General features: G+C 42.3%; 1 protein-coding gene across 3 annotated transcripts in view; it reads left to right on the forward strand.

Moving 5' to 3' along the window:
* The window catches only part of JHY (junctional cadherin complex regulator), a 74,367-nt gene that overhangs the window by 51,496 nt on the left and 9,689 nt on the right, over positions 1 to 13,182 (forward strand). For all 3 annotated transcript variants that reach the window (XM_076002598.1, XM_076002600.1, XM_076002599.1), the window contains exon 6: positions 10,990 to 11,284. In XM_076002598.1, the coding sequence (XP_075858713.1) occupies positions 10,990 to 11,284 (295 nt within the window). The remainder of the gene's footprint in view (positions 1 to 10,989; positions 11,285 to 13,182) is intronic.

Here is a 13,182-nt window from a genome sequence, read left to right on the forward strand (position 1 = left end):
TCATACTTAATAACCCTAAATAGATTCATCTGTTGCTAACATTTTGCTGAATTTGCTATTATTATCCATTGATCTATTATCTATTCATCTCTCTTTCAACCTACCTATTTGCCAAACCATTTGAAATTAAGTTCAGACATCACAACATTTTATCTCTAAACACTTTAACATGCATCTCCTAAGAATAAGGACATTGTCCTATGTAACAATCATACCATTATCACATCTAAGAACATTAACATTAATTCACTATATCATATCAATACATATTTACATTTTCTTAGTTGTCCCAAAAATGTCCTTTATGGCTGGGATTTTTTCTTTTTTTAATTCCTGATCCAGGATCCAATCAGCGTTCATGCATTGCATTTGCTTTTTGTGTGTCTTTATTTTTTAAATCTAGAACAAATTCTTCAACCCCCACTTTTCATTATTTTGGATAATAATGCCTTTTTTAACTGGTTGTTTTCTCATAGTAATATTTAAGTTAAACATTTTTGGCAAGAATATTGCTTAGGTGATTTGGTGTGGTTTTTTTTTTTTTTTTAATTATTTTTTTATTTTGGTATATTATGGGGGTACAGATTTTAAGGTTTCAATAAATGCCCATTTCCCCCCCTCCCCCCAAAAGTCTGAGTCTCCATCATGACCATCCCCCAGATGGTGTACATCTCACTCACTATGTATGTATATACCCGTCCCCCTCCCCCCTCCCACCTGCCCAATACCCTATTACTGTAGCACCTATGTGTCCACTTAGGTGCTACTCAGTTAATACCAGTTTGCTGGAGAATATATCTGGTGCTTGTTTTTCCATTCTTGGGATACTTCACTTAGTAGTATGGGTTCCAGCTCTAACCAGGAAAATATAAGGTGTGCTATATCACCATTGTTTCTTAGAGCTGAATAGTACTCCATGGTGTACATATACCACATTTTATTAATCCATTCTTTGATTGATGGGCACTTGGGCTGTTTCCACAGCCTTGCAATTATGAATTGTGCTGCTATAAACATTCGAGTGCAGGTGTCTTTTTTGTAGAGTGTCACTGGATCATTTGGGTAGATGCCCAGCAATGGGATTGCTGGATCAAATGGTAGATTCACTTGTATCGCTTTAAGGTATCTCCATATTGCTTTCCACAGAGGTTGAACTAGTTTGCAGTCCCACCAGCAGTGTAGGAGTGTTCCTCTCTCTCCGCAACCACCCCAGCATTTATTGTTTGGAGATTTTTTGTAAAGGCCATTCTCACTGGAGTTAAGTGATATCTCATTGTGGTTTTGATTTGCATTTCCCTGATGATTAGAGATGTTGAGCATTTCTTCATATGTTTGTTGGCCATTCTTCTGTCTTCTTTAGAAAAATTTCTGTTCAAGTCCTTTGCCCACTTTTTAATGGGGTTATTTGATTTTTTTCTTCCTAATTTTCATGAGTTCTAAGTATATTCTAGTTATCAGTCCCTTATCGGATGCATAGGATGCAAAAATTTTCTCCCATTCTGTAGGTTGTCTGTTTACTTTCATGACTATTTCTTTGGCTGTGCAGAAGCTTTGTAGTTTGATCATGTCCCATTTATTTATTTTTGTTGCTGCTGTGATTGCCTTTGGGGACTTCTTCATAAACTCTTTGCCCAGGCCGATGTCTAGGAGAGTGTTTCCAACTTTTTCCTCTAGAGTTCTAATAGTTTCATATCTTAGGTTTAAGTCTGTTATCCAGCGTGAGTTGGTTTTTGTGAGAGGTGAAAGGTGTGGGTCCTGTTTTAGCCTTCTACAGGTGGCTATCCAGTTTTCCCAGCACCATTTATTGAAGAGGGATTCTTTTCCCCAGCGTATGTTTTTGTCTGCTTTGTCAAAGATTAGATGGCTATATGAGGATGGTTTTATATCAGGATTCTCACATCTGTTCCACTGGTCAATATTCCTGTTTTTGTGCCAATACCATATTGTTTTAATTACTACAGCTTTGTAGTATAGTTTGATATCTGGCATATTAATGCCTCCCATTTTGTTTTTGTTGCCTAGAATTGCTCTTGATATTCGGGGTCTTCTTTGGTTCCATACGAAGCGTAAAATTATTTTTTCTATATCTGTGAAGAATGCTGATGGGATTTTAATAGGTATTGCATTGAATCTGTAGATCAGTTTGGGTAGTATAGACATTTTGATGATATTGAGTCTGCCGATCCACGAGCATGGTATGGATTTCCATCTGTTTACATCCTCTGCTATTTCCTTCCTCAGTGTTTCATAGTTCTCCCTGTAGAGGTCTTTTACCTCTTTGGTTAAATATATTCCTAGGTACTTTAATTTCTTTGTTGCTATTGTGAAGGGAATTGAGTCTTTGATTTGGTTCTCAATTAGATTGTTGTTGGCGTATATGAATGCCTCTGATTTCTGTGTATTGATTTTGTATCCTGAGACTTGACTAAATTCATTGATCAGTTCCAGGAGTTTCTTGGTTGAATCCTTGGGGTTTTCTAGATACAATATCATATCATCAGCAAACAGTGAAAGTTTGATCTCTTCTGCCCCTATTTGGATACCTTTGATTCCATTTTCCTGTCTGATTGCTGTAGCCAAGACTTCCAGCACTATGTTGAACAGAAGTGGAGATAGTGGGCAGCCTTGTCTGGTTCCAGTTCTAAGTGGGAATGATTTCAATCTTTCCCCATTCAGTATGATGTTGGCTAGGGTCTGTCATATATGGCTTGTATCATTTTTAGGTATGTCCCTTCTATGCCTATTTTCTTAAGTGTTCGTATCATGAAAGGGTGTTGAATTTTGTCAAAAGCTTTTTCTGCATCTATTGAAAGAATCATGTGGTCTTTGTTTTTGCTTCTGTTTATGTGGTGAATTGCATTTATAGATTTACGTATGTTGAACCATCCCTGCATCCCTGGGATGAAGCCCACTTAGTCGTGGTGGATTATTTTTTTGATAAGTGTCTGGATTCGGTTAGCTAAGATTTTGTTGAAAATTTTTGCATCTATATTCATTAGGGATATTGGTCTGTAGTTTTCTTTTTTTGTTGCATCCTTTCCTGGTTTTGGTATCAGAGTAATATTCGCTTCATAAAAGGTGTCGGGGAGGTTTCCGTTCTTCTCGATGTTGTGGAATAGTTTCTGCAAGATAGGTACTAGTTCTTCTTTGTAAGTATGGTAAAATTCAGGTGTGAAGCCATCTGGACCAGGACTTTTCTTTTTAGGGAGATTTTTAATTGCTGTTTCTATTTCAGCTGTTGAGATTGGTCTGTTCAGGGAATCTATTTCTTCCTGGTTGAGCCTAGGGAGGCTGTGTGTTTCTAGAAATTTGTCCATTTCCTCCACATTTTCCAGTTTGTGTGCATAAAGATTTTTGTAGTATTCATAAATTGTATCTTGTATCTCTTTGGGATCAGTTGTGATATCTCCTTTTTTATTCCTGATGGAGCTTATTAGAGATTTCTCTTTTCTGCTTTTCGTTAGCTTAGCCAATGGCGTGTCAATCTTGTTTATTTTTTCAAAGAACCAACTTTTTGTTTTATTAATCTCCTGAATAGCTTTCCTGTTTTCAATTTCGTTTAGTTCTGATTTGATCTTGTTGATTTCACTTCTTCTGCTGGGTTTGGGGTTGGTCTGTTCTTCTTTTTCCAGCTCTTTGAGTCGTTTCATTAGATTGTCTATTTGTGATCTTCTTGCCTTTTGGTTATAGGCATTTATGGAGATAAACTTTCCTCTCAGAACTGCTTTAGCTGTGTCCCAGAGGAGTTGATAACTTGTCTCTCCATTGTCGTTTTCTTCATAGAAGTTTTTTATTTCCGTCTTGATTTCTTCATTTACGAAGTAATCATTTAGTAGGAGGTTGTTTAATTTCCACGTTTTTGTGTAGAAATGTGAGTTTCTGTTAGGGTTGATTTCTAGTTTTATTCCACTGTGATCTGAGAAGGTACATGGTATGATTTCTATTTTTTTAAATTTCTTTTTTTTTTTTTTTCTTTTTTTTTTTTGACACTTCTTAGAAGTCAAATATTTTTTTAAATTTCTTGAGATTTTCTTTGTGTCCTAGGATATGGTCAATCTTAGAGAATGTCCCGTGAGCTGATGAGAAGAACGTATATTCAGTGGATTTTGGGTAGAATGTTCTGTAGATGTCTGTCAGACCCAATTGTTCTAGAGTTTTGTTTAAGTCCATTATTTCTTTATTAATTTTCTGTTTGGAGGATCTGTCTCGTGCCGTCAGTGGGGTGTTGAAATCCCCGGCGATTATGGAGTTGCTATTAATCCATTTGCTTAGCTCCAGTAAGGTTTGCTTTATGAATCTGGGTGCACCTAAGTTGGGTGCATATATATTTAAAATTGTTATCTCTTCTTGTTGGACTGTGCCCTTCACCATTATATAATGACCCTCTTTGTCTTTTACTACTTTTGTTGGTTTAAAAACTAAATCGTCTGAAATTAGAACTGCCACACCAGCCTTCTTTTGGCTTCTATTTGCTTGGAATATTGATCTCCACCCTTTTATTTTTAGTCTATGTGCATCCTTGCAGGTTAGATGTATTTCCTGAAGACAGCATATACTTGGCCTGTATTTTCTTATCCATTCAGCCAGCCTATGTCTCTTGAGTGGAGAGTTTAAGCCATTCACATTTATTGAGAGAACTGATAGGTAAGGTAGATTACTGATCATTCTGTTGGGTTGGATGTTGTTGCTATGATTTCTGTCTTGAGCCATTGTAATATCTGGCCTTTAATATCTTTGGGTTTTGGTTGTTTTTATATCCGTGGATTATTATTATGATGTTCCGTGCATAACGCTCTTTTAAGTACTTCTTGTAGGGCTGGTCTTGTCTTGGTGAATTCTCTGAGCCTTTGCTTGTCTGAGAATGTTTTTATTTCTCCTTCATATATGAAGCTTAGTTTTGCAGGGAATAATATTCTAGGCTGGGCATTGTTTTGTTTCAAAAGAGTGAGAATGGGACCCCAGTCTCTCCTTGCTTGTAAAGTCTCATTAGAGAAGTCTGATGTTATTCGAATTGGCTTTCCCTTGTATGTCACTTGCTTCTTTTGTCTTACAGCTCTTAGAAGGGCCTCTTTAGTTGATACTTTGGTCAGTCTGATGACTGCATGACGTGACGTCTTCCTGTTTGCATTGAATCTCCCAGGGGTCCTCTGGGCTTCTTGAACTTGTATATCGAGATTTTGAGCAAGGCCTGGGAAATTTTCCTCTATTATATCTTCAAAAAGCTTGTCCAGCCCTTGAGTGTTGTCTTCCTCCCCTTCGGCTAAACCTATGACCCTCACGTTAGGTTTTTTCACATAATCCCACAGCTCTTGTAGGCTTTGGTCTTTTCTCTTGTTTCTCTGCTGTATTTCTGTGACTGATTTATTTAATTGGAAGGTGTTATCTTCAAGCTCTGAGATTCTTTCTTCTGCTTGATCTACCCTGTTCTTGAGACTTTCCACAGTATTTTGTAGTTCTCTGAGTTGATTCTTCATCTCCAGGACTTCGGTTAAAGTTTTCTTCACTGTGTCAATCTCTTTGTTGAACCTTTGTTCCATTTCTTGGAGGTTTTTTGTGTTTTCTTGGTGTTGGTTATTGAGTTGTTGTTGCAGCTGGGTGAGTGTTCTTATGATCCACATACGAAATTCCTTTTCTGTCATATTGGTTGCCTGATTTTGGTCGGTGTCCGTTTCTAGGGGGCTGGTGCTCCTCCTTGGGGGTGTGTTTTCCGTTTGGTTCTTCATATTTCCTGAGTTCTTTCGCTGATTTCTTCCCATGTCGATCAGTTGTTGTTTCTTTCCTTAGGTTATTGTTTGGGTATTCACACACCTTGTTTAGTTTCTGAGGCGTTAGGTGGTGCCTGTGGGTGAAATTGGACCACTCCCTGTATATTGAGTCAGTGGATGCCGTGGCAAGGCTGTGCAAGATGCTGTCCCTGTCAGTAGGTGGCGTTTGCTTGGAGGAACAGGCTATGGTGTTGATTTTGAGTCCTGTTATCAGCTCTCGTTCTGGGCAGAGCTGGGTTGGATAAGCCTGCCCTCAGGCCGTTAGCAGGGGTCAAAGTTCTGTTCTCAGCTTCCAGGGAAAGCTGTCAGGGCAGGGCTGGAATGGTCCCGCTCAGCCAGAAAGTCTGGGTGTGGGGGTGGGGCTGTCTGAGACCCGCAGTCTGCAGCAGGCCTCGCTTCTTTCCACCCTCCCCAACTCTGCAGCTACTCCTGGGCCTCTGCCAGCAGGCCAGACCACAAGCCACCAGGCCTCCCCGGACTGTGGTGCCGGCGGGGAGGTTCCCTGCACAGGAACGCCACCTGGGTTGGGCGCACGGCCTCCTCCTGGGAGGAGGGTTGTTCTCTAGGGCGCCGATCTGCCCCTGGAGGCACACAGCCCTCAGTAGGCTGTTCACGTATAACCCTTCTGTGCCCCGGGCAATGCTAGCCCTCGGTGCAGGGGATCTGGTCTGCAGGTCTGACCTCTGGGTCCCAGAGTTCAAACTGTATTCCCACCAGGGAGAGGATTTCCGGTCCTAATTCACCCACAGGGAGCCCAAGCTGGGTCTATGTCTCTCAGCCTCTGAGTCGGCACCGTTTTCCTGGGAACACGGTGCCAGCAGCACCTGGGAGGGCGGGCGGGGTCCCAAACGGGAAGGTCCCGTTCCCTGGAGGTGCCTCCGGCTGGTGGCTGTATTGTCTCTCTGGGCAGCCCCGGGTAGGGTCGGCAGAGGGGAGGAGGAGGCAATATGGCGCCTGCCGCGCGGCTCGGGTCCGTGCACACGGAGGTGCCCGGAGGAAGTTGGGAACCTGGTGCCACGTCTGCTACAGGCTCACCGTTGGCAGGCGGCGGCAGTCTCTGGGCTGATGTCCGCAGGTCTCTCCACCCGCTGGGGAGCCCACCAGCAGTCCCGAATGCAGGGGAGGGGAAACAGCAGATCCACCTACCCTTGCCGCTGGTCTCCGGGCTGCTCCGGTGGTCTCAGCCTCCAGTTCTCCTCCGCAGCCTCCTCCCGTGGAGTCTCCCGGGGTCTCAGGTACCCCTCCTTCCGGCCCTTGTCCGCTGTATGCTCGTCTTCTTGCTTCTTTCCTCTAGTTTCTGCTAGAATCGGTCTTTTCTGCAGAGACCCTCTGTCTGGCGGTGTTATTCGTCCGCCATCTTGCTCCGCCCCCTGTGCAGTCTTGGTGTGGTTTTTATTGCATTATATCAAGAAGCACATACTGTCAGGTTGTCATATTATTGGTGATGCTGAGTTAGAACTCCTGGTTAAGGAAGTGATGACCAGATTCCTGCATTGTAAAAGTACATTTTCCCTTTTTATTTATTTTTTCATTTTATTGTGTATATTTGAGGTTAGCAACATAATGTTACATTATATATTCTTTTCTTTTAGGGACAGAGTCTTGCTCTGTCAGCCAGGCTGGTGTGCAGTGGTGCTATTAATATAGCTCACTGCAGCCTCAAACTCATGGGCTCAAGCAATCCTCCAGCCTCAGCCTCCCGAGTAGCTGGGACTATAGGCACAAACCACTACACTTAACTATTTTTTTTTTTTTTTTGGAGACAGAGTCTTGTTCTGTTGCCGAGGCTAGAGTGCAGTGGCATCAGCCTAGCTCACAGCAACCTCAGACTCCTGGGCTCAAGTGAACCTCCTGTCTTAGCCTCCCAAGTAGCTGGGACTACTGGCATGTGCCACAATGCCCAGCTAATTTTTTCTGTAAATTTTTTTTAGATGTCCAGCTAATTTCTTTCTATTTTCAGTAGAAAATAGGGGTCTCACTCTTGCTCAGGCTGTAGAATTCAGGGGTCTCACTCTTGCTCAGGCTGGTCTCAAATGCCTGATCTCGAGCAATTCTCTCGCCTTGGCCTCCCATAGTTCTAGGATCACAGGTGTGAGCCACCACGTAGAAATTTCTTTTTCAAAGTAGGAATCTATTCTGCCCTCCTGTTCTTACATTTACTTCCTTCCTTTGACATTCCTTTAGTTTACTCTTGGTGTTTTTCCCTTAACTTTTCTTTTAAATGTTTAGCTCATTATTTCTAAGTCTTTCTTCTTCTTCAATATACTTTTTATTTTTATTTATTTATTTATTTTTTGTGACAGAGTCTCACTCTGTTGTCCGGGCTAGAGTGCTGTGGCATCAGCCTAGCTCACAGCAACCTCAAACTCCTGGGCTCAAGCAATCCTTCTGCCTCAGCCTCCCGAGTAGCTGGGACTACAGGCATGCGCCACCATGCTTGGCTAATTTTTTCTATATATTTTTGGTTGGCCAATTAATTTCTTTCTATTTTTAATAGAGACGGGTCTTGCTCTTACTCAGGCTTATTTCAAACTCCTGATCTTGAGTGATCCTCCCACCTTGGCCTCCCAAGAATTCAACTTTTTGACAACATTATTTTTCTGTCTCCTGGTTTCTTTGTTGCTTTGAAAAATCTTTTTGTCAATATAATTATCATTCCTTTTGCTTTTAATTTGTCTTTTTTTTTCCTATTAATGGTTTTTCAATTCTGTCCTCTGTTTTTGGTGTTCTGAAGTTTCCCTGTGATATGTCTAGATATGAACTTTTTAAATCTGCTTTAGACTCTTCCATAATTCCTAAATCTCAGGATTCGTCTCTTTCATAAATTCAGGAAAATTATCACCTATTTTCCTTTTGAATATCATGTTTCCCAAATTTGCTCTATTTTCTCCTCCAGGAATGCCAAATATATATGTATTGGATTCTTTTATTCTAGATTTTATGCCTTTTTAACTGTATTAGCTATGGTCCATCTTTTATCTCTTAGTGCTTCTTTCTGAGAAATCTCCTCAGATAAGTTTTCCAGTGCAATAACTTTCCCTTCAGCTGCATCCAATGTGCTCTTATTTTTCACATCTAGAATTTCTGTTTGGTTCTGATTAAAATCTCTCTTCTTTTTTCAAAGTATAGTTTTTCAAAATATGTTTCTTAGGATTTTTATTTCTTCTTTTATGTCTTTAATCATTTTAAACATACTTTATGGGCCGGGCACGGTGGCTCACGCCTGTAATCCTAGCACTCTGGGACGCCGAGGCGGGAGGATTGCTCGAGGTCAGGAGTTCGAAACCAGCCTGAGCAAGAGTGAGACCCCGTCTCTACTATAAATAGAAAGAAAGTAATTGGCCAACTAATATATATAGAAACAAGTAGCCGGGCATGGTGGCGCATGCCTGTAGTCCCAGCTACTTGGGAGGCTGAGGCAGGAGGATTGCTTGAGCCCAGGAGTTCGAGGTTGCTGTGAGCTAGGCTGACGCCACGGCACTCATTCTAGCCTGGGCAACAAAGCGAGACTCTGTCTCAAAAAAAACAACAACAACAACAAAAAAAAACAAAACCAGCCTGAGCAAGAGCGAGACCCCATCTCTACTATAAATAGAAAGAAATTAATTGGCCAACTAATATACATAGAAAAGAAAAATTATCTGGGCATGGTGGCGCATGCCTGTAGTTCCAGCTACTCGGGTGGCTGAGGCAGTAGGATTGCTTGAGTTCAGGAGTTTGAGGCTGCTGTGAGCTAGGCTGACGCCACGACACTCACTCTAGCCTGGGCAACAAAGTGAGACTGTGTCTCAAAAAGAAAAAAACAAAAACAAAATCATACTTTATGAATACTATCTAATATTCTATTACCTGAAGTTCTTAGAAGTCTATTACTGCTATTTGCATGTGTGTACATGTATGTATGTTGACTTTCATACTTGGTAGATTATTTCCTCTTATGTGCTAGGATTTTGCGTTGCGAACTTATGTTTAGCAGGCTTTAGAAACCTAGGAAGGCTTGGGCCAGAATGTTTCCCTCCAGAGAAGTTTTGTTTTGTTTTGTTTTGTTATAAAATTTTATTTTTATTTATTTATTTATTTTTTTGAGACAGAGTCTTTCTCTTGCCTGGGCTAGAGTGCCATGGTGTCAGTCAGCCTAGCTCACAGCAACCTCAAACTCCTGGGCTCAAGTGATCCTCTTGCCTCAGCCTCCCTGGTAGCTGGGACTACAGGCATGTGCCACTGTGCCCGGCTAATTTTTTTCTATCTTTAGTTATTTGGCTAATTTCTTTCTATTTATAGTAGAGATGGGATCTCGCTCTTGCTCAGGCTGGTCTCAGGCTCCTGAGCTCAAGCAATCCTCCCACCTCAGCCTCCCAGAGTGCTAGGATTACAGGCGTGAGCCACTGCCCCCAACCCAGAGAAGTTTTATATTTGCTTCTGCCAGATACTACAGAAGTATATCTCCTCCACAATCATTTTTATATTAATTTCTTGGTGTTGGATTTCCATGATTATATGGGTAATGTAAACTTGAACCCCAAATATTGTCCCATAGACTTTCATATAAGTTTTTTTTCCAATTCAAAGCTCAGACCAAGAGAGATAGGCTTGTTTTATTGTTTCTCAAGGCTGATAATTGGGTTTTTAATTAACTCACCATTTTGTTGAGGATGTGGCCCTTCAAGAGTTACAGTTTTTATGCAGGGATCTCAATCTGATTCCCTTCTTCCCATGGGGCCAAGACCTCACATGTCCTGCACCAGTGTTCACTGGTAAAACTCAAGTCCTTACATCAAAAACTTCCACAAAGAAACCCATAGCTTCAGCTAATCCAAAATCTCCATGGTTTGAACTACCTTTTTGTTTTTGGTCCTTGGAGATTCCTGCCTCTCTTAGGAATTCCACTATGTATTTAAAGGATGTTTGTTTGATTTAATCCAACATTTCTAGATATTCTGTAGATATTTTAGAAGGTCTTTGACTTTTCAAAAGGGTGTTTTTCCTATTCCAAATGCACTCAATCAAAGTTCTAAATAAGAGCAAGAAGGTCCTAAAGAAAAAAGACGACGATTCTTAAGAAAAATAAGAAATGAATGTATTCATGAAAAGATTAAGCTAAAGGTCATTAATTTGATTTGGGAGTGATAAATACATCAAATTAATAGTTCATAAAGACTTTTACACTAAGGATGTTATGTATCTGGGTTTTATTAACAGATTTGTGCTTCTTTTTTTCATTAAGGAAATTCCATCCTGCCTCTGAGAGCCAGCCTGTCCGAGCGTCTCCAGACTCGCGGCTCGCTCAGATAATGGAGCAGCACCAGCAAGCCCTGGTGCAGCTGACGGAGGTGCAGCCCAGCGCAGGGGCCTCGTCCAGCGTCACCCTTCCCCCTATACTGTCAAGAGTAGAAAGCGAATCCCAACTCAGTTCAGAGAGAAGCCAAAGAAACCAAATGAAAATTAATCGTAGCAATTCTGAAGGTTATCTGTTTCAACTGGAAAAAGGAAAAAAACATAGGAAAAGGAGCAGCATTAAGGTAATAAAAGCATCATTTTACCAAGTAACCTTTCGATTTTTTTTTTTTTTTTTGAGACAGAGTCTCACTTTGTTGTCCAGGCTAGAGTGAGTGCCGTGGCGTCAGCCTAGCTCACAGCAACCTCAAACTCCTGGGCTCAAGCGATCCTCTTGCCTCAGCCTCCCGAGTAGCTGGGACTACAGGCATGCGCCACCATGCCCGGCTAATTTTTTATATATATATCAGTTGGCCAATTAATTTCTTTCTATTTATAGTAGAGACGGGGTCTCGCTCTTGCTCAGGCTGGTTTTGAACTCCTGACCTTGAGCAATCTGCCCGCCTCAGCCTCCCAAGAGCTAGGATTACAGCGTGAGCCACAGCGCCCGGCCTAACCTTTCGATTTTGATAAGACCGATGGACCTTGGTTTTCATTCCCCTAATTATGGCCCTGGAGTAGGGATGGCCGTTACTGAGCTGCTGCCACAGCAAGTGGCCCAGAGGACCGGACCATCTTCACTCCAGCCCCTGCTGCTCCCTGGATTTCCCTCCCCTTCTTTCTAGAAGTTGTTGCTGCCAGGGATGTCCATCCCAGCCTCCTTTTCAAGGCTGAGGCGCGAGGATCGCTCAACGTCAGGAGTTCGAAACCGGCCTCCTTGTCGAGCCGTCTCAGGGAAGGGTTTACATTTACAGAGAGTCAACAATCCTCCCTCATCCCCCAGCTTAAACTTCACTTTCTCAGAAAAACTTCCACTCCCCACCCCAAGCCCTACTCTAACCTGAGTCTCCCCAGGTACGTTCTCATATCTGAAATGAAGAGAAAGGGGTTGAGTGAGTGAAGCCCCCCGTAGGAGGGTGAGGGAGCCAGGGCTGGGCACAGGGAGAAAGTAGACAGACGCAGCAGAAGCCTCGGCCAGGGTTCTCAGGGTTCTGAGGTCGGGATGGCCCTTCAAAGGCAAGTGGCCCAGGCTTTTGTCCCCCCCACACACCAGCCAGCCATTGGGCAATGACTGCCGTGGGGATGGGTGGTGACTGGGCACAACAGCTCCATTGGCTGAGGGCAGTTTTGGGGGAGGGACTCATCTGTGAGCCACAGACAGACAGCACTCCCAGGGATGGTGGAGTGACCACCTCAGTCCAGAAGGGCCTCCTCCCAAACGCAGTGTTGGAGGACTTAAGCAGATCATTCTTCAATCCAGCTCAGTAGATATTTGTTGAATTCCTACTAGGAGCTTTGTAGGTGCTGGGATGTAAAGATGAATGAGCCATGGCCCTTCCCCGGAGAAGCTTACAGTTATATGAAACTGGGGAAGACCGATATCATGTGAATGCTTCAGTATAATGTAGCAAGCCAAAAAAAGAAAAGCAAAGAAAGTAGGCATGCATGAGGAGCACAGAGGAATATAAAAAAGAACACATATCCTAACCCAGGAGCCAAACAAAACTTCAGGAGAAAATTTCGAGCTGAGTCTTCGAAGATGGTAGAGAGTAGGCAAAGAAGAAAGATGGATTTTGCAACCATTTAGAGTAGATGAGAAAAAGAAATGAAAAATTGTATAATAAATATATATAAAAAAAAGAAGGAGAAAGATGGAAACAGCATTTCAGGCAGGGGGACAGCCTGAGTAAAAGTTCAAAAGCTGTGACAACATGACACCCACTGGGAAGAGAAGCATTTTGTGTCATGTGACTGAACCCCTGAAGGCATGGAGTGTTGAGAGGTGTGAACAGAGAGGTAGGGAGGGGCTAGGTCTTATCAGATCTTGTTTTCTATTCAAAGAAGGACTTTATTCTTTAGGCCAGAGGGGAGCCATTGAAGAATTCTGAGCAGGGTCAGATTTGTATTTTAGAAAGGCCATTCTGGCTGCCGTGTGTTGGCAAGACATCCAAGTTACAGGATTGTGAAGTCAGAGGACCCTTAC

The sequence above is a fragment of the Microcebus murinus genome, chromosome 4, assembly GCF_040939455.1.
Source record: "Microcebus murinus isolate Inina chromosome 4, M.murinus_Inina_mat1.0, whole genome shotgun sequence".
Classification (NCBI taxonomy): domain Eukaryota; kingdom Metazoa; phylum Chordata; class Mammalia; order Primates; family Cheirogaleidae; genus Microcebus; species Microcebus murinus.